General features: G+C 36.5%; 2 protein-coding genes across 10 annotated transcripts in view; one reads left to right on the top strand and one right to left on the bottom strand.

Moving 5' to 3' along the window:
* Nucleotides 1-21,804, top strand: part of Evi5 (ecotropic viral integration site 5) — a 176,786-nt gene that overhangs the window by 106,811 nt on the left and 48,171 nt on the right. The gene's annotated exons all lie outside the window — the stretch shown is intronic.
* Sk1 (Sphingosine kinase 1) lies at nucleotides 314-13,120 on the bottom strand. Of its 6 annotated transcripts, none has more exons than XM_073977310.1 (2): nucleotides 13,065-13,120; nucleotides 314-3,027 (listed from the first exon to the last, which is right to left on the bottom strand). In XM_073977310.1, exon 2 carries the CDS (start codon nucleotides 2,922-2,924, stop codon nucleotides 777-779), a length of 2,148 nt encoding a protein of 715 aa, XP_073833411.1. In that variant the 5' UTR covers nucleotides 2,925-3,027; nucleotides 13,065-13,120; the 3' UTR covers nucleotides 314-776. The 6 variants fall into 6 exon arrangements, with proteins under 6 accessions (XP_073833411.1, XP_073833412.1, XP_073833413.1 ...); XM_073977311.1 differs by lacking the exon at nucleotides 13,065-13,120 and adding an exon at nucleotides 12,045-13,058; XM_073977312.1 differs by lacking the exon at nucleotides 13,065-13,120 and adding an exon at nucleotides 12,586-12,906.

The raw sequence follows: 21,804 nt of genomic DNA on the forward strand, positions 1-21,804 counted from the left end.
TGTCCGTAGGTGAAAGTTTCACTTCACATTGGCTGAGGGTATATATCTGTCGGCAAAGCTGACTGGCACTTACTTGTTTCTTCGCACTTCTCCCTCGATAATGGCCCGAAAGTCCAAACCCCGGATTATGGATTTTAGTCGTTTAGACTTATCGAGGCCCTCTTAGACACACTGTTATGATACCTACCCCACAAATTCGTAAAAATGTTGACTGAAAATGTCCAAAACTTTTTTGTCATCTACAAAAATTTCATTTCTTTTCAGAATTAAGGTCACTTAATCACTTGTCAAAGTCGACCAAATTAAAATATAATTTATTTTTTTATTTTTTAAACTCAATTGTTTATTTCGTTTCTCTTATCAAAAAAAAGTATATATAAAATTACAATTAAAGATATATAAAAAATCTCTTAAACTATTCAGCACCCTTTTACAATATTATCTTATCACACTAACGTAACAATAAGTATGGAATTAATATTGTAACAATTTGTTGCGGCATGACCACTGTGTTTTTTTCAAGTCTGCTCTTCCTCCTCCTTTTCTATTTTTTCCAAATGGCAACAATTTTCTATTATTTTTTTCGCACAACTTTGTTCATGCGATCTTTTAATGAATTTTTACACGCAATGATGCCGTCTCAATCCGGCATTTGTTCTATTCCAGCCCCCAAAAGTGCCGGAAAAAAGGAGGGATGAGGAGGAGGGAAGTGAAATAATTTCTTTTGTCCAACGGCTTGGAAATATTCCAAACACAAATTTGCTTAATTATGGCGGTTATTCTGCAACTCCATTCATTGGCATTGTTGGTGTTGTTGTTGCTTGTGAACTGCTGCTGGCGGGAACATTGGGCACCATGGTTTTAATGAGACCTGGGAAAATTTCCGCCTGCAGAGTACCATAAGGAACCTTCTCTCCATCTACTGTTAGTATACCCTGCTCATTTAAATCAGGTTCTATGCGAAAAGCTGTCACGGGTATCACCTGCATGTGTGATGTGGGAGCCTCCGCCAAGTGGGTACCTGAACTAAGGTTCAACAGAAACTGGGCCAATTGAGATTTGCTAACGCCTGCTCGTATAATAACCAAATAAATTATACCATCATTTAGTTTGGAAGCTGGGGCAAAGTAACAATCTGATGCCAAATGTGTGGTATAGGCTGCATGGACCATAACATATTCCCCCTCCTCACAAATCCAATCGGCAGCAACAGGTTCGCTGATGGCAGGTATTTTTGATTGTGGCCTCTGGGTATTGAATTCGGCATTGGCAGCCTCAATTCTACTTTGTATGGTGGCTACACTGCGATTTGATCTCAGTGAATGGCCGGGTATAGAGTAATAGGCAGTGGCATTTGATTTGGCAGAGGCCCAGCTATCGGGCCGATATGTGGATTGGGAAATAATATCAGCAAACTCATCGTTATCCTGCTCCTCACCATCACAGGCATCGGAAAATCCATTGTTGTGGTGTCCACCATGTATCTGCTCCTCCTCCTCCTCTTCATCGAGGGCATCTTGAAAACGTTTCAAAATTGAGGTGGAGCCGGATTTGCTGCGTAACTTTTGCCTTAGGGAGTTTTGTTCGTCTTGTTCCAGATGTGGTCTTTTCCAGGGTAAATATGATAGCTTACCCTTGTAGGTCCTCAAGTGGAGAATGCGATGGATAGACCATAACGTAAATCTTTGGGCTCCAATGGATCGCAACTTTTCACTTTCAATATCCACATCGGCTATCAGACCCCAGCCCACTGCCAGGAACGAAAACATCTCCTCTTGTTGTCTTTCTTTGGACAACAGCTCCACCCGGACCACATCTAGCGGCGCCCATTTTCCCGAAACACAAGTCAGTGAGGCATTTACAATCGGCTTGGGGTCATAGGGTTCATTGTAGCAATGGGCAATACTTTTGGCCAAACCATTACCCGAACCACAGGGTATAATGCCCAAGGGTAGATCTCTGGTCAACACTCGCCAATCTGGTCGCTCCATAATGCCATTTAAAACTTCAAAGTACAGGCCATCCCCTGAGGCCACAACAATGCCGCTATATTTTTGCGCCAAATCTGGACGTTTTCTTACCATTTCTCGGGCAAAATTGGCATGGGTGGTGACCATCAGTTCATAGGGTATGTCAGCTTCCTTGAGCACCGGCACCACTTGTTTTTGGAACATTACACGGCCCTTGCCGGAACCTGATTTTGGATTTAGGAAAATCAGCAAAGGTTTGCGGCCAAAGCTGTGCATGTCGGAACCCTTGTTGATGCGTATGGCACGATGCCACCTCTCGGCCGACTTTAAATTATCCTCATAGGTCAAAAAGGAACGAAAACGCAAAATTCTTACTGTACGCATACGTCTCAATGGCTTCTCCTTTCTCACATAGGCATAGATATACAAATAGGCTGAGATGTCCTTATTATCCTGTTGCTGTTGCTGGCTACCCGTGGAGCCTTCACTGTGATGTTGCTCCTCATCCTCCTCTTGCTTTCGCTTACAGGATTGCAATACCCCACCATTCTTCTTCTTGGCCTTACCACCACAGTAACTGCCAATAACATCCTCCATGCGGATTAGCTGCTCTGTAATCTGATCATGGTCAGGTGTCTCTCGGCGCAAATAAATTCCAGTGGCATTCAATTGGACTTGGATCTTGAGATTATGTTTGCGTTTATTGCGATTGTTGATATAAAAGTTCTCGGTTAATTCAATGCCATTTGGTTGATGGTGTTGCGGTGAAGAGGGTGGGGAATTGGGTGGTGAATTGAGAGGTGAACTGGGTGGATAATGGGCCATATTAAAGACTAAACCTCCGGTTGCTCCTCCTCCTCCATTGGTCACTGCAACTCCAACTCCGTTTATTGGCGGCTGATAGTGGGAATTGTTGTTTACGTTATTAGCATATGCTCCTCCGGTAGCTGTCATGGAAATGCCAATTGTTTCTTTCTTGCTCCCCAGCAGCGAATTGCCTTATCACAAGTTTCGAGAGTGCCTTTGATTTGTTGATAAAACCACCACCAACGACCAACTGTTTAGAATAAAAAAGAGAAAAATGGAAACAATTGTTAGTATTTTTTTTCTTTGCTTCGATAAGAAACTAATTATAAATAAGGAAGGTTGTAAATTTCGTGCTTTTTAGATAATTAAAATTCGATTTTTTATCTCACGAAATTACATTGACACTTTGGTTATTATTGTAAATTTATGTTTGTAATGATTTCTCAGGGCCCCACCTATTTGTCTTCTTTTACAACTAATTCTCCTCTTTTTTGTTTCAAATTACTGTTCCAACTGTTCCGTTCCTCTACCTTTGAAAGTCCGCTACCTACTAAAATCGTTCACATTTCATTCAATCATAGCCCAATGGCATTTGTTTATCAGTTGTTGGGTTTTGTTGTTTTTATTATTTATTTTATATCGGGCTTTCTTGTCCCCCCACCCCTCCCCTTTTACCTCTCGAGAAACAGTAAATAGTATTATTGGTCATATCAGTTACCAATATTTTTTCTACTTTTCTTGTGTTATCAATTTTTGTTTTGGTAACAATATCACCACCCTACAGACAGCGAATTTGAATATGACACTTATTTTTGCAAAGGCCAGGGATTCCACTTTCAAAATATGTGTAACTTAAGATCAGTTGACTATATTGAAGGTTATGACTTTTGAAATATTTGAATTTGAGTATATTTGAGGAAATCTTTCCCAACTCTTGTGAAAATGTATTGTATTTTTGACCATGTCTCCGGTAAACTATCAGGGTTCGGTCCGACTGCAGTCTGAAATTCGAAAAAATAATCGAAAGTCGGATCTAAAATCGATCCAAATTCTAACTGAAAGTTATAAAGAGTGTTTTTTATTTTTGCCTTATTAAGGCGAAGGTCATTTATAGTGATATTTAATTATTTCTCTTTCGACCTATTATATACATTGAAAAATTAGGAGTCTACTGAAGTCCCACGCATTCAACCATTACGCTACGTTTCACGGGTGGTTAAGCCGATCTTCAGGCGTATTGAGTGTTGTTTTTTGTGGTTGATATATACTCTGAACGAAGGCTCGAAAAACTCCTGCTGACATTGGTATCAAATTCGTTCGGAATAGAAGTGAGAGTTTTCTAATCAATTTCTGTATGAATTCTGAAGTAATGTCTTTTATTTTAATATTTCAATTATTGTTTTCATTAGACGGAATTCATTCCAAACACTTTACAAAATTCAAATTACAAAAGCCAAATTAGGGTTTCGCATCGGTTTCTGTCCGAATTCGGAAGTAATGTGAATGTATTTTTGCCAACTTTCGTACAGAATTCGGTGATGTCGTATACATTTCGAATATATATATTTCTTTTAATATTTTGGCAAACACAAGAAATCATTTCTGATATATAAAACAAAAACATATTTTCCTGCAATTAGAAAAAATATCGCCAGACAATAATACCGGTAAAGAACATTAGTAATCTTTGAGTAGACGTATTGGATATCGGAATTTTATCAAATTTATCAAAGAGAAACTACCTAAATGGAATGCACTACCGAAATAAGAAGCACAATATCTCTCAAAGAGAACGCCATCTACTGGCTACAATGAACTTGGCAAAGACAACTACCCCTGATCAACTACATAGATTAAGTTTGTCTGGTTACTTTTCCAGCAAGAACGTTCTCAGAGAGTAAGGAGTTTTTATTCTATTTTGCAAGAAAATTGTAAAAAGTAAACAGACACCTTCCCAGCAAGCAAACGGCTGACTTGCCAAAAAAGAGCAATTCTTCCGCCAATAAAGAAATCAAATTAAGCAAACATTTTGTATTTTATTTGAAATAAATAAAAGGAAAAAGGAATTTTTCCGCTTTACAACTTTGTTTTCCGAAAAAAAAACATGCAATTAGGCTTACTATTTCCGCAATAAAATTGTTTTTAATTTTCACAAACATAAATCACCGAATAATTAAAAACAGCTGATTGATTGTTTTCAGGAAGAAGAAGAGTTTGCAAGTGCTTGCTAGAAGAAATTTGTCCAGCAAGAATTTGCAAACTCTCAGTAAAAGAACTGTCAAAATGTCTCTCTTTTGCTGGCTTTTTGTGTTAACAGACGACTTCCAGCAACAATTGGTACAAATGGTTACAACTTTTGGGGTAACCAGACAGACCTATTATAGCTAAGATGGCAAAAATTCAACATTATTCTATACTTTGACATATTATTTGGCATTATAAAGCTTTGGCATATTATTTGGGAAAAAATGTTCTCACATATTTTCTCAAATTTTCTATGCTATCAGAATGCTATCATAATTTTTGGAGTCCCTATCTACACGCAGAGAAAAAATATTGTTGGAACAATCATATTCTAAGAATAAAATAGTGTATTTTAAAATTCTTAAAATATGTATTATTGGCCCAACAATATATTTTGTGTCATGTTTCCTCAAAAATGTGCAAGGATATAGATATATAGGGCTTTTTATCACACTAATATTGCTGTAAACAGAGCCACTAGGAAACCCTTCGGTAAAAATGTCCAAAGGATCCTCGAACAGACCCTTAACCACACAAAACTTGTGAATATTTGTGTGGGTGGTACCACAAGGATTAGACAGATAAGGCCCAAATTTGATCATAAACTAAGTTTCGACAATATTTAGAGATCCAAAGTTTGGGCCAAATCGGTTGCTACGTCTACGAGAAATCGCGCGTACCGTTTTAGCGAATATTTTCCAACTTTTGTGGGGGAGGTATCGGAAGGAGTGGACCTATAAGGACCACTTTCGAATTTCATCTAATATTCGAAGAAATATTACAATATCTAAAGTGTGGACGAACGCAGTATTCGGTTCGGTTAACCCTTTCGGGCTGTTTTCTCAAGAAGTATGAACCCTAAAAAAACTTTTACCGTCGTGATGGAGGTAGCGAATGCAAGTTGCTTCAACAAAAATCAAAGTGATTCGAGAGCAGGTCTTAAAGTGAATTTATCCAAAATTTTGTGCGAAGTACCCGAAGAAGTGGACAAATATAGTCCATATTCGAACCTGATATATATCTTGTAGATATATTAGGATGTAGAAAGTATAGATTACATCGGTCACTCCCTTCAAGAGTTATTGTGCGCAAAATTTTTCCGAACATTTTTAAAGTTTTGTGGGGGAGGTACCTGAAGGAGTGGACCGATATAGTCCATCTTCGAATATAAACTATGTTTTGATAAAATATTACGAAGGCCAAATTTTGGACCGAATCGACAGATCCGTTCGAGAGTTATCTTCCGCTCCAACCACTACACACGGTGTCATAGGGGCTTTTTGCATATTTCAGGCTATTTTCTCAGCAAGTATGGACTTGCCCCTGACGAAACTTGTACCGTCGTATGGGGGGCTGTAAATACAAGTTGTTGCAACAAAAATCAAAGCGATTCGAGAGCAGGCCCTAATCTGAACTTATCCAAAATTTTGTGTGGGTGGTACCCGAAGGAGTGGACCGATTGAGTCCATGTTAGAACCTCATCTAAGTCTGGTAGACATTTCACGATTTGCAAAGTATGGACCAAATCGGTTACTCCCTTCAAGAGTTATTATGCCCACAAAATTTCCGAACATTTTGGAACTTTTGTGGGGGAGTAGGAGTGGACCGATATAGCTCATCTTCGAACTTGAACTAAGTTTGGACAAAATATTGCGAAAGCCAAATTTTGGACAAAATCGGTTCATCCGTTCGAGAGTTATCGTGCGCACCAGCCAGACAGACAGACGGACGAACATGCCTAAATCAACTCCAAATTGTCTGAAACACATTTCGTTCAAACATACTTGGGGTCTAAGCCATTATTATGAGGCACATTTTGGCCGTATGAATGTGCATATAAAATCGGTTAAAATTTGTGAATTTCAAATTGAAGCTTTTTATTTCCAAAGACGACTCATTTGTCCCCCTTCTATTTCAGAAATCAATTTTTCAATATTACATTCATATTACAGCCAATGGTACGTATACTGTATATGTCTTTCACATCGAAAGATTTTTTAAGTGGATTGTGGTTGAGAACGCTAAGGCGTTAGCAACATTGTCAGTTAGTTGGCGACGACCTAGGTTGCATTTTAGTTTGTTCATATTCTTTTAATATTTTTTATTTCTTAACATTGGAACCCCAGTACGTATGATTATTATAATTTTTAGTAATTAATAACAACCATACGCACTGGGGTTGCAATGTTAAGAAATACGAAATATTATTAAAGAACCAAAACACAAAACCGGTTTTCTCTATATTTACCGTTATAAAATCATTTTATTAAGAGATCTAAAAACCAAATGTAATATTTAAAAAAAAATCCACGCTCAGCAGGTGGATGAGAAAATATATTTTTAAAACTCCAGCTCACTGTTTTAAAGAAATCCACGCGACAAAGTTGGATGAAAAAATATTTTTTTTAAAAATTCTCCGCTCAACAGGTGGATGAAAAATTATTTTTTAATTTTTTTTTTATGTAATCAACATCCATTAAAAAATATTTAAAAAACCCAATATCTGCAAGTGGACATTAAATATTTACAAAATCAACAGGTTGATGAAAAAATATCTTTTAAAAAAACCACGCTCTGCGGGTGAATAAAAATATTTAAAAAAAATCTAACCTTAATATTTTTTTTTAAATTCCCCGCTCAACAGATGGATGAAAAATTACTTTTTAAAATTTTCGATTACATACAACCTCCATGAAAAAATATTTAAGAAAAAACCCACTATCTGCAGGTGGACACTAAATATTTAAAAAATTAACAGGTTGATAAAAAATATCTTTTAAAAAATCCACGCTCTGCGGGTGAATAAAAATATTTTAAAAAATCTAACCTAACAGGTGGATGAAAAAAATATTTTTTTTAAAAATTCCCCGCTCAACAGGTGGATGAAAAATTATTTTTTATGTAATCAACCTCCATGAAAAAATATTTTTTTTTTTAAATCCACTATCTGCAGGTGGCTACTAAATATTTAAAAAATCTAACCTCAACAGGTTAATGAAAAATATGTTTTATTAATAATATTTTTAAAAAATTCACGCCATCCATGAACAAACATTTTTTTTTAAAAATCCACGTCCAACAGGTGGATGAAAAAATATTTTTTAAAAAAATCCACGTTCGACAGGTGGATGGAAAAATATTTTTAAAAATCCAGAATGGAAAAAATTCTGAAAATCCAAAATGGTTAAAAAATAGTAAAAAAATATACTCGCAACAGGTGACTAAAAATTATTTTAATAACACTGTGCAACATTTTTTAGGTCTGATCAAACGACAAGAAACCCTAGTTGGGTTTTGTTGTGTCAGATCCAGCTCGGATATTATGGCCCCATCTAAACATGGTTAAATATTGAGTTTTTAAAGAAATTCGGGGCTATATCTTTGAAATCAATGCGAATCTTCTTCTGACCTCTGAAGCAAATTTGTAGATAAGGACAAGAATAAAATTTTTGAAGAAATAATGAACTCGATAAACTACATTTATTGCCTCAAATTTCAAAATATATGCAAAAATTCCACAATTTTTATACATTTCGCACCGTATTTCCAAAATCGTTAATATTTTCTTTTGGAAAAATATTCCCCGGAACATGTCATTGTTGTAAAATGCCTCTATGCCGTTGTTTTCAGTACATTTTTCAACGACGATTAAATAAAAATGTCAATAATGTAGTGAAATCCGAAATGCGATAATAAACTGTTGGTGTGAACTGTGTTTGAAATACGTGTTGTAAAATATATGATGCGAAATACCGCAGAAACAACATGAAGTAAGCATTTTAGAGAATGTTCTAAAGAATTGTTGAGAACTTTATTTGAAAGATTTTTGCAAAAGGTTACTTGGTTCAACTCCCAATAGTTTAGCCGATACTGACCAGAATTTCAGCAATTATGTAAAATTTTCTTTATTTTATAGATTTTGATGCCCTGGATGGAGTTTTTCTTATGTGGTTTTTTCAAAAGATAAGTTCTACTAGGTTAGGCTACAATATTGCTAAAGACAGCAAGGCCAAATTCCTATTCGTTTCTGATATAAAGGCCTGTCAAATGCAAAAAAGTGTAGATTTAGCCCGGTTTAGATGAGGCCATAAAATCCGAACTGGATCTGACAGGACAAAACCCTACTAGGGTTCCTGTAGTCTAAATATGTACTTTCAAAAAATGCATACTAGAAGTTGTTTGCATTTTCAGTGTTGCATAGTGTAATCCACGCCGAACAGGTGGATGAAAAAATAATTTTTAAAATATCCGCAATCAAAAGAAAAAAGAAAAATATTAACAAAAATTCGCGCTCAAAGTGGAAAAACATAAAAAATGGTTAATAAATATATGTTAAAAATTAATTCAAAATATTCATTAAAATTCACGATTTATGGAGAGAAAAAAATATACATTAAAAAAAAACAGTGAATTTAATAGCACTGTGCAACACGAAAATTATTTACCATATTTTGACACCGCAGTGTGATACAACACCAAAAATGAGAAGACATGTGTCTCGCCGTTTTTCCCTATCTCATCAACTTTCGCGGTTATATGCCTCCAAAGGTTTGAGGCTTTGATGTAAAAAGGGTCATTTAGTCAGGACTATATCTTCCAAACCGTTAGGAAATTTGAATTTATATCAGAGGCAAAGTTGTAGCCCTTGTCTTAAAGAACAAAAATTGTGAACACATATAACCTGTCAAGCTTCATCTGCAAGGTCAAAATCGCCATGGTCAAATTTCTTTTAAAATTTTTCTCAAGTTTTGTTATACAGCTTTCAAACCGATCAAATTTGAAGCAAACAATCAACTACAAAAATGTACCTCAGATCTCAATAAACATCTTTCCAGAATATACGAACTCTGTAGAAATGGATCTTAATGGTCAAAATAGCAAAACAATTGGGATTTTTATCCTCTTTTCTAGGATTCTTCTCCATTGATATTAAACCGTTCAAAGTTCAAGAAAACAATCAACCACAATAGTGTAGCAAAGGATTCAATAAACAACTTTCTGGAATGTGCGAAATGTCTATGAACGGTTCTTAATGGTAAAAATAGCAAAAATCTTTTAAAAATATACAATTTTTATATTTTTTTCTCCGACTCTGGTCCAAAGATACGCAACCTCCCAAAAATTAAGGATATCGTCAACCACAAAAATGTACCTAAGATTTCAATAAACAACGTTTTAGATGAAGATTCTAGGAATGATTCTTAGGGCTAAAATTCACGAAAAATTAAATTTTTTTAACATTCCCCCTGCTCAGATTTAGAAATAACAAACTGGTAAAAACTCAAGGAAATTTGAAAAGTTTGTTATTTACGGACCTGAACCGGAAACAATGATCTAAAATAATCGAATTTTCAGCTTGAAGAATCGTTCCTAGAATCTTCAATTGTTCTAGAAACTTGTTTGTTGAAATCTAAGGTACATTTTTGTAGTTGACTGTATCCTTAATTTTTGGGCGGTTGCGTATCTTTGGAGCAGAGTCGGAGAAAAAAGTATAAAAATTGGATATTTTCAAAAGATTTTTGCTATTTTTACCATTGAGAACCGTTCATAGACATTTCGCATATTCCAGAAAGTTGTTTATTGAAGCCTTTGTTACACTATTGTGGTTGATTGTTTTCTTGAACTTTGAACGGTTTAATATCAATGGAGAAGAATCCTAGAAAAGAGGATAAAAATCCCAATTGTTTTGCTATTTTGACCATTAAGATCCATTTCTACAGAGTTCGTATATTCTGGAAAGATGTTTATTGAGATCTGAGGTACATTTTTGTAGTTGGATGTTTGCTTCAAATTTGATCGGTTTGAAAGCTGTATAACAAAACTTGAGAAAAATTTTAAAAGAAATTTGACCATGGCGATTTTGACCTTGCAGATGAAGCTTGACAGGTTATATGTGTTCACAATTTTTGTTCTTTAAGACAAGGGCTACAACTTTGCCTCTGATATAAATTCAAATTTCCTAACGGTTTGGAAGATATAGTCCTGACTAAATGACCCTTTTTACATCAAAGCCTCAATCATTTGGAGGCCTATAACCGCGAAAGTTGATGAGATAGGGAAAAACGACGAGACACGTGTCTTCTCATTTTTGGTGTTCTATCACACTGCGGTGTCAGAATATGGTTAATAAAAAATGACTTAAAAAATTACACACAGTGTAGTTGAAAAGTATTTATAAAAAATCTTCTGTTAATTTATCAATAATTATTTATTAAAAAATTACAGTTACTCCTTGTAAAAATATTTATTAAAAATCCATTGTTGATAGAACCGAAAAAATATTCATTAAAAATCCACGGTTAATGGAGGGAAAGACACATTATGAAAAACACAAAATATATATTTAAAAAACCGCGGTTCATTTAAAATTAACGGTTTATTGTTGAAACAATATTCATTAAAATATCCACGGATGAAAATATACGTTAAATACACGACTGATGAGTGAAAAATATTCTTTGAAAAAGTTCATGACAAAAATATGTTTCTCAAAACATAGTCGAAACTGAGAAAATTCTGAACGCTTTCTGTATGCTAGGATTTGGCCATATGATTTATGTCAAGTTACATTAGATTTTTGGTGGTTGATATAATTTTACTAAAATTCAAATTATTTTATTTGTAATTAAAAACAGTTCATTTGAATTTCAAATAGAATGAAAAAATTTCAAAATCAGGTTGGCGGGTACAAACAAAGAAAAGAAATTGATGAGTCACAATACTTTTAAGGAAATACTCCGTACTTTTACGGTATCTTTAAGCATATTCGACACCACAATGCAAAACAAGTTTAGTTTTACATATTTTCAAGGTCAATGTAGAGTTTTTTTTTTTGAGAGCATTTTGATCAAATTTTAATTTAGACTTATTTCCTTTTAAACTTCCACATTTCCATAACAAATATTTTTTAGCAACAATAAATTTCATTCAATATTTATTTTATGTGTTATTTACTTTTTTTGTTTATTTGTGCGTTTTGTTTTTGTTTACAAATTTAGGTTATCTATTTGATATCGAACTCACAAAAATGTATTAATGAAATTGAGTTTAAATTCAGTTAACCCAGTTATTTAAATTTGTTGAAACAGTTTCATTTCGATTTTTAATTTAAACAGCTCTCGTTGACACTGCACTCGTTGACATGCAGTGTGTCAAACAGGTTATTAGCGACTAAACACTGTTGTTTTAATTATTTTATAAATTTCGTGTTTTTTTGTTTTTTGTTTCTGTTTTGTAACGATCGCACTTTGGTTTCTTATCGGGAAAATGTGTTTTATTTTTAACAAATCGGTCCCCACTATGTAGGCAATAAAATTTGTTTTTTTTTTTTTTTGTTCAATACTTTTTTCATTATAGATTTGCAGAAAACAATTGTTTGCTAATTCCACAAAACAATAAAATAATAGATAAGATTACTAGTTTTAGATTGTTTTTTTTTTTTTTTTTTGTTTGTGGGCTTTGCTTTAGTTTTTTTGCTTCCTCCCACTTTTGCCTTATAGTTATTTTTATTTTTTGTTTGATATTTTCAAACCATTTGTGATGGATATATGATTGATATGCGCACCAGGCTTTGATTACAAACTTTAAATGTTGTTGTTGGCTGCTTAACTTTCAAACAATGAAATTAGAAAGGTATCCCACACCTCCTACAATAGGCAACCGTCATCGGCCTACAATGCAGGATGATGGTGTGGTGTTATGGCATCATAACACAATAACCCATTAAATCACTTCACTTTTAACCAGGCAATTGTATACAAACAGGTGTTGTATGTATGTAGATAGTAGTGGGATTAGGCAATCTCCACAAGCACCACTAACACTGATCTATTTTTCAAATGCATCAAAACACAATGAATGCTCCATATACTATCTCCTTTGTCATAAAATCTCCCTCTCACACCACCCCACTCCACACTTCCATTTCTCAATATATGACAACAACAATTGCTTCTTTTTATTATACATCACGTGCGTATATTTCGTCTTTGTTAAGCGAATGAGATGTGTGAACACCTTCGACATTTTATTCGTTTCGATTACCTTTCGATTGGACGGTTGCTTTAAAACTAAGTCACCAACAACTAAAAACACACTGCAAAACAAAAAATTAAACAAAAAGGAAAAAAACAAAGCAACACAATTTTATTTTGCTTACCTACTCTATCAGACAGACCCCCCTAACGTAGTAGATTGCCACACATACACACATAAATTTGTATAAGAAAATCTTGTTTTTATTTTTTAATTCATTCATTTTAATTGACTTTGAGGCAAAGAAAAAAAATATAATAACAAAAAACGATGAAAACACAAACATCATCTCGTGCCTTTATGAATCAAGCTCAGTCGTGATCCATCCATCTCTCAATTTCTTTAGCATATCTCTTTCAGATCTAAGTTACTTTTGACAGGTGTTTTTGTTTTGTCTTTTGATTCAAAAGATAAAATAAGATTATGTTGATCTCTTGGTAACCAATGTGAGAGAGGGAGAGATTTACAAAGACCGAGATTACAAAATATTGCTCATGATTGGCAATAATTGCATTGTGTGGCGTATGATTAACGTGAACGTACATATGTATGTGTGTTTATTGCATGGAGAGATACACGTGCCTTACAAGTTATCTCGTGCTTTAAATGTAAAATCTCTCTTTCTCTCTCTCTCTGACATATTTGTTGGGATTTTGTCTTGGATCATAAATGTAACGGATTACAAAATCTTGCAAGAGAGGAGAATTACAACATATTGACTCTTAACGGCTATATTATATTGTTGTTGTTCCTGGGGTAATATATTTTTATACCCTCAGCCTTTAGGCTAGACAAAATGTACCTTATCGAAATAACGGTTTTAGACCCCAAGTATGTTGGGACGAAATTCGTTTCAGACAATTTGGAGTCGATTTAGCCATGTCCGTCCGTCCGTCTGTCTGGCTGGCTGGTGCGCACGATAACTCTCGAACGGATCAACCGATTCAAAACAAATTTTGGGTATCGTAATATTTTGTTTAAACTTAGTTTATGTTCGAATATGGTCCATACCGGTCCACTCCTTCGTGTACCTTCCCCACAAAAGTTCAAAAATTTTCTGTAAAATGGTGTGAACGATAATAAAGGGGGCAATCGATATGGTCCAAACTTTGCACATCGTATTATTCCTTACAGATATAGATCGGGTTCGAATATGGACTATATCGGTCCACTCCTTCGGGTACCTCCCACACAAAATTCGGATAAAGTGAAGTTAAAGAGCTCCCCTCGGATCGCTTTGAAATTTTTTCCAGTAACTTGTCCTTGTGGCTCTCTTTACGACGTTATTATTTTTTTCTTGCCATGTCCACACTTCCTGAGATATTGTCCTGAAAGCTCCATGAAACCCCGACGCCACCAACCAAAATGGCAAATACGCAAGATAATTCTCGCAGGAAGTTTCTGATTGGTGCAGACTTTGCACATTGTATTATTTCATCCAGTCATGTATCAGGTTGGAATATGGACTGTATCGGTCCAATCCTTCGGGTACCTCCCACACAAAATTCGGATAAAGTGAAGTTAAAGAGCTCCCCTCGAATCGCTTTGAAATTTTTTCCAGTAACTTGTCCTTGTGGCTCTCTTTACGACGGTATTATTTTTTTCTTGCGCATGTCCACACTTCCTGAGATATTGTCCTGAAAGCTCCAAGAAACCCCCACGCCACCAACCAAAATGGCAAATACGCAAGATAATTCTCGCCGGAAGTTTCTGATTGGTGCAGACTTTGCACATCGTATTATTTCATCCAGTCATGTATCAGGTTGGAATATGGACTGTATCGGTCCAATCCTTCGGGTACCTCCCACACAAAATTCGGATAAAGTAAAGTTTAAGAGCTACTCTCGGATCGTTTTGAATTTTTTTTTCAGTAAGTTTTCCTTGCGGCTCCCTCTACAACGGTACAATTTGTTTCATGCGCAAGGCCATACTTCCTGATATATTGGCATAAAAGCTCCAAGAAACCTTGACGGCACCAACCAAAATGGCAAATCCGCAAGATAATTCTCGCAGAGATTTTCTGATTGTTGCAAACTTTGTACATCATATTATTTCATCCAGTCATGTATCAGGTTGGAATATGGACTATATCGGTCCACTCCTTCGGATACCTCCCACTCAAAATTCGGATAATGTGAAGTTTAAGAGCTTCTCTCGCATCGTTTTGATTCTTTTTTCAGTAGGTTGTTCGACCGGCCTTCTTTACAACTGTACATTTTTCCAAAGTAAGTCAATACTTCCTAAGGTAATGGCATAATTATTGTGTTTGGTTTGGTTTTGTGGTTTTTTGGTCCGTGGTTAAGGGTATATCTCTGTCGGCAAAGCCGACTGATACTTTTTATACCCTCAGCATTTATGCTAACGAGGGTATATACACTTTCATACGGGCAACATGTGCCTCATCGAAATAATGGTTTTAGACCCCAAGAATGTTTGGACGAAATGTGTTTTATACAATTTGGAGTCGATTGAGCAATGTCCGTCCGTCTGTCTGTCTGGCTGGCTGGCTGGAGCGCACGATAACTCTCGAACGGATGAACCGATTCGGTTCAAATGTTGGCTTTCGTAATATTGTGCCCAAACTTAGTTTAAGTTCGAAGATGGGCTATATCGGTCCACTCCTTCCGGTACCTCCCCCAAAAAAGTTCGAAAATGTTCGGAAAATTTGTGCGCACGATAACTCTTGAAGGGAGTAACCGATTTGCTCCATACTTTGCCCATCGTAAAATGTGTACCAGACTTAGATAATGTTTCAATATAGACTCAATCGGCCCACTCCTTCGGGTACCTCCAACACAAAATTTCGGAAAAGTTCAGTTTAGGGCCATCTCTCGAATCGCTCTGATTTTTGTTTTAGCAACTTGTATTCACTGCCCTCCATACGACGGTACAAGTTTCATTAGGGGCAAGTCCATACTTCCTGAGAAAATAGCCCGAAAAATGCAAAAAAAAAACCTATGACACCGTGTGAGGTGGTTGGAGCGCAAGATAACTCTAGAACGGATCTGCCGATTCGGTCCAAAATTTGGCCTTAGTAATATTTTGTCCAAACATAGTTTAAGTTTGAAGATAAGCCATATCGGTCCACTCCTTCTGGTACCTCCCCCACAAAACTTCAACAATGTTCGGAAAATTTGTTCATACGGTAACTCTTGAAGGGAGTGGCCGAAGTGGTACATACTTTACACATCCCAATATATCTACTAGATATAGATCAAGTTCAAATATGAACTATATGTGTCCACTCCATCCGGTGCATCTCACACAAAATTTCGGATAAGTTCACTTTAAGACCTGCTATCGAATCACTTTGATTTTTGTTGAAGCAACTTGCATTCGCTGCCTCAATTACGATGGTAAACGTTTTTTCAGGGGCAAGTCCATACTTCTTGAGTAAACATCCCGAAGTGTGTAAAAACCCCATATGGCACCATATGTAGTGGCTAAAGATCCACTTCCATAATGGTCAATGTAGATCCATCCCTTTTAGTATCCCTTCCGCAAAACTTTTGATCCCTAATCCTAATGAACATTTTTGTCGGTTCAAATTCCCAAAATGTATAAAAACCCCTAAATACATACATACATACGTTTTTTGGGATTTTTTTTTCAATATATACAGGCTGAGGGTATATCTTTGTCGGCAAAGCCGACTGATATTTTTTTCTTGTTGTTGAAGCAACTTACATCCGCTGCCTCAATTACGACAGAAAAAGTTTTTTCAGGGGAAAGCCCATACTTCTTGAGAAAACAGGCCGAAAGGTGTACCCCATGGCAGCATGTGTAATGGCTGGAGAGCTTGAACCGAACACTACGTTCGTCCACACTTCTTCGAATATTAGATGAAATTCGAAGGTGATGCTTATAGGTCCGCTCCTTCCGGTACCTCCCCCACAAAAGTTCGAAAATATTCGCTAAAATGGTACGATATCTCATAGATGTAGCAATCCTATCGGTCCAATCCTTGGAGTAACATTTTTGAGCGTTAATCCAATCCACATTTTTGTCGGTTCTTACGCCCAACATTTTGAAAACCCCTCTAAATACATTTTTGTTTTCTGAAAAAGTATTTTAATCTACACAGGCTGAGGGTATATCTCTGTCGGCAAAGCCGACTGATACTTTTTTTACTTGTTTTGCATTGTGTTTTGCATGATAATTGTGTGAAGTGCGTTTATTAGATGGGGAATGCTCGTGTTTTACGAACCATGTCGTGTCTTACATTAAATTATCTATACATTTCTTTGTTTGTGATATCTCTGAGATATTTGCAGGTATTTTGTCTTGAATAAAGATAAGACGGACTAAGACAAGCTCTTGCAAGACATTGCATGACACGGTGTGGCTTAACCAAATTTAAATGGAAGGAGCTTACACCTGGGAAGTTTCTGCGGATTCTGAAACTGCAATGTTCATAGATGAAAAAAATCAAAAAAACTAAAAAAATCGCCGGTGGGGTTTTTAAGTAAATCACGGTCAAAATACCCACTTTTCTCTACAAAATTGCCCTTCATGTTCAAATTGGGACAATGCACTGTGTCGTCTCCTTATAAAACAATAGCATGCACGTGCGCCATAACTTGAATGAAAACCGCTTATACCTAGTCATTTTTTTGCGGATACTGAGACAGCTATGTTTGTAGATGACAAAAATCCAAAAACAAGAAAAAAATCGCTGGAGGGATTTTTAAATAAATCACGGTCAAAATTCACATTTTTAGGGTTTTCACGATTTTGCTTGAGAACGGTAAGTCCTATCGAAATGGGGCTAAAGGAAATATTGTAGCTGTAAAAATTCTCTAGAGGATTGACCATTATGATTTGTTCGTAGGTTTTACCATTTTTGAGATTTATAGATATTCAAGTCACATTTTTAGCTTTTTTGTTAGGTTTTCACGATTTTGGTTGGGAACGGCAAGTCTTATCGAAATGGGTCCAGAAAAAATCTTATAGCTGTAAAAATTCTCTACAAGACTGACTTTCGTGATTTTCCTAGGTTATACCAATTACAAGTGTAAGTTGGTAAATTGTAGTCATGGCATTGTTTTATAAGGAGGCGATACAGTCAGTGCATTGTCCCAATTTGAACTTCTATATCTCAAAAACGGTAAAACCTACGAAAATATCATGAAGGTCAATCTTGTACAGAATTTTCACTGCTACAACATTTTCTTTAGTCCCATTTCTATAGGACTTGCGGTTTTCTACCAAAACCGTTAAAACATAAAAATCCCCTAAAAGTGTGAACTTTGACCGCGGTTTTTTGAAAAAGTCCTCCGGCGATTTTTTTAGTTGTTAAACTTTTCTCATCTATGAACATTGCAGTTTCAGAATCCTCAAAAACTTCCCAGGTGTAAGCTGCTTCCATTTAAATTTGGTTAAGGCGCACCGTGATAAGTCTGTTGTAAGAGACATGGTGAGTTACAAAATTACATGCTCATATGGCAATATGTATTTTATTTTGTTGTTGTTGCAAATATTGCATTGTAATTTAAAACGATTATTGTATCGTGTGTTTATTAGATGGGGGAATGATTTTTATAAATGCTTAGCTAAATAGAAATAGTCTTTTATGGACAAAATATCTTTATAAGGCTATGCTGGAAGACCTTTATGAGGACGTTTAACGATAAAGATCCGTTATGATAGAAAACATTGAGCAGGCCTCCTATAGATAGATGACCGTTATGAGGTATTCTTTACAGAGAAAACTTAAGGTCTTCTGAAGATATCTGACCTTTATGAGGCCTCCTATAGATGTTTATGATCTGTAGATCGAACACCTTTATGATGTCTTCCATAGTTAGAAGACCTTAATGAGGTATTCTATATATACTTACTTAGCTGGCCCATTACATTTCGTCGGTGTCATGCTTAAGTGTTCCATACGCAATTTTTGACTTTTTGAGGTTTTGGTTTCTAAGGTTTTCCGGTATGCTCTTTCTAAATTTCTGGTCGGCTTTCTGCTATCTGCTCTAGTTTGCGAGATATCCACGCCTCGACGGGAAAGCATAACCTTTTTTCAGTTATGATATTAATATTTTAAAAACTTACAAGTTGAAAAACACATTTCAAAAATCAGAATTTTAATTTTCGATTTAGAAGTATTTAATTTATTGAGACAAATATGGAAAATTTTTTTGTCACTTTGTTCCATGTGATTTACAATATTTCACATTTGTGTCATAAGTGCGGATATGGAACAAATCGACAAAAATTCTTTTTTTAAAAAAAATCTCTATAACTTTTATATTCCAATACATATTCCTCTAAATTTTTGCAAATATGTTCTATATACTATTATTAATATTTCAAGTCAAAAATATAAATATTTGCTTTAGTCAGCTCCACACAGTTGTGACGCAAAACATTAAAATGCGATTATCTCAAAACCGGCAAATGGCGTATGGAACACTTAAGCATGACACCGACGATTTGTTCCATTGACCGAACTAAGAAAAGATATCTAATTCTCTCTGTTTAGTGTTCGCTTTCTGGAATACCGTGCCATGTCATCTCTTCATCCACTTGTTTGCGCCATATATTCTTTGGCCTGTCAATTCTGCGTGCACCGCCATGTGGCCCGAATTTATACGCCCTTTTAGCGGGTTCATCATCGCTCATTCTTATTATATGGCCTAGCCAACGCAATCGCTGCAACTCGATACGTTTAACTATATTGATTTGTTTCCGACCGTAATAAGCGACATTATGAGCGGAGCCCTGAGGTCGCTAGATACTTGGGCCACAAGATGTGGTCTGGGAGTGAATCCAGGGAAAACTGAGATGGTGCTATTCACCACAAAGACCAAATATGCAATACCTAATCTACCAAGACTGCGAGGTCAGGTAATACCCCTATCAGATCATGCCAAGTACCTAGGAATCATCCTAGATTCAAAGCTGTCATGGAAACGTAACGTGGAACACCGTGCTCACAAAGCAACTGTTGCATATTACGCATGTCTCAAATTGTTTGGAAGCCGTTGGGGCCTCAAACCTAAAATGGTGTTATGGATGTACACCAGCATAATCAGACCAATTCTCACATATGGAGCAGTAGTATGGTGGCCAGCAGTGGTCAAGAAAACAACACAGAAAAAACTATACAGCATACAAAGATCTGCATGCATCGGGGCAACAGGGGCGATGCGAACGTGTCCGGCCGAAGCCCTCAATATAATGATGCACATTTTGCCAATTGATTTACACATCAAAGCAACAGCAACATGTAATGCGGTAAGACTCCGAGCTCTAGGAATGTGGAGAGACAGAGCTTACGGACATGCGTGCATGCTTCAAAAACTTCCGAAAAAATAACAACCACTGCTGATTACTGCGTACCTACATGGGATTTTGATCAGCCTTTTGCAATCAAATTTCCAATCAGAAGATAATGGAGTAATGGATCACCATTGATAGCATATGACACTAAGGTATACACGGACGGCTCCAAGATGAAATGTGGAGTCGGATCCGGTGTGTTTTCGGAAGAAGCAAACATATACACATATACAAAGCTACCTGAGTACTGTAGTGTCTTTCAAGCGGAGATACTGGCAATAAAGGAGGCCTGTTCTGAACTTTTACAGCATCACACAGCAAACTCAATAGGAATCTTCGTCGACAGTCAAGCGGCGCTCCTTGCACTAAAATCCAACGCTGTCACATCAAAGCTAGTGAAAGATTGTAAAGAAGAACTTGCCAAACTAGGGCGTCTGTCAAGAGTAGTTCTCACTTGGATCCCGGGCCACAAGGGACTTGCTGGGAACGAAAAAGCAGACGAGTTAGCTAGAGCAGGATCTGCCTCTAACGAACTCCCAAAGGCGTCAGTCGCAATTCCAATGGGAGTAGTTAAAGGGGATATCTTCAAACACTATCTATCACTGGCTGAAAGTAGATGGGACAAAACGGCAACATGCAAGATATCAAAATTAACGTGGCCTCAGTACAACGCCAAACGAACTAAGTTCCTAATCAATCAAACGCGACGGAACCTTGCAAGACTTATTGCAGTTTAAATCTACCGCACAATGACCACTGCCGTAGCTGCGGGAATGAAGAAGAGGAGGAAACTGTTGAGCACCTCCTCTGTTCCTGCTCGCACAAATGCAACGACGATTTAAAGCTCTAGGACAACCGTTCCTTCGTGATATCACAGAGATAACAGAAGCAGGTCTGGGAGACCTTCTGCGATTCCTTAACTCACCAGGCTGGATTTAACTGCCAACATGCAACAACGAAATAGCAATCTCTGAACGAGTGGTGTGGTTTTTCAGAACGGTATCTCTTACATACTAATTGAGGCTATAAAGTATAGCCACCACGTAAACCAACCAACCAACTATATTGATGTCGTTGTATAGCAGACACAGCTCGTGGTTCATACGACGTCGATATTCACCGTCAACGCAGATTGGTCCGTAGATCTTAGAGCCTTATCTGCTTGCGCAAGTCCCCAGGCTTCGGAATAATACATCAGCACTGGTAGTATCAGTGTTTTGTAAGCGTTATTTTTGTTTGACGAGTTGTTTTGAAGTGCTTACTTAAGCCAAAGTAGCATTCTTCTTTTTATTTGTTGTGTTTACGGCGGTGCCGAGGTATACGAAGTCTTTTACTACCTCCCAATTATAGGAATCAACTTCAACAGTTGGTCCATGGCTTGGAATACCTTTAAACTTAGCGGGCTGTCGAAGGCTGCTTTATCATCGACAAAAAGGTGGTAGTTGTCGATCCGCATCTCTTGGGT

Source organism: Musca autumnalis, unplaced genomic scaffold (assembly GCF_047663935.1).
Source record: "Musca autumnalis isolate F117 unplaced genomic scaffold, ASM4766393v1 scaffold_3, whole genome shotgun sequence".
Classification (NCBI taxonomy): Eukaryota; Metazoa; Arthropoda; class Insecta; order Diptera; family Muscidae; genus Musca; species Musca autumnalis.

Excerpts from the sequence above, each read along its gene's own strand:
- Sk1 (XM_073977310.1), bottom strand. The coding sequence starts at position 2,924 with ATGACAGCTACCGGAGGAGCATATGCTAATAACGTAAACAACAATTCC.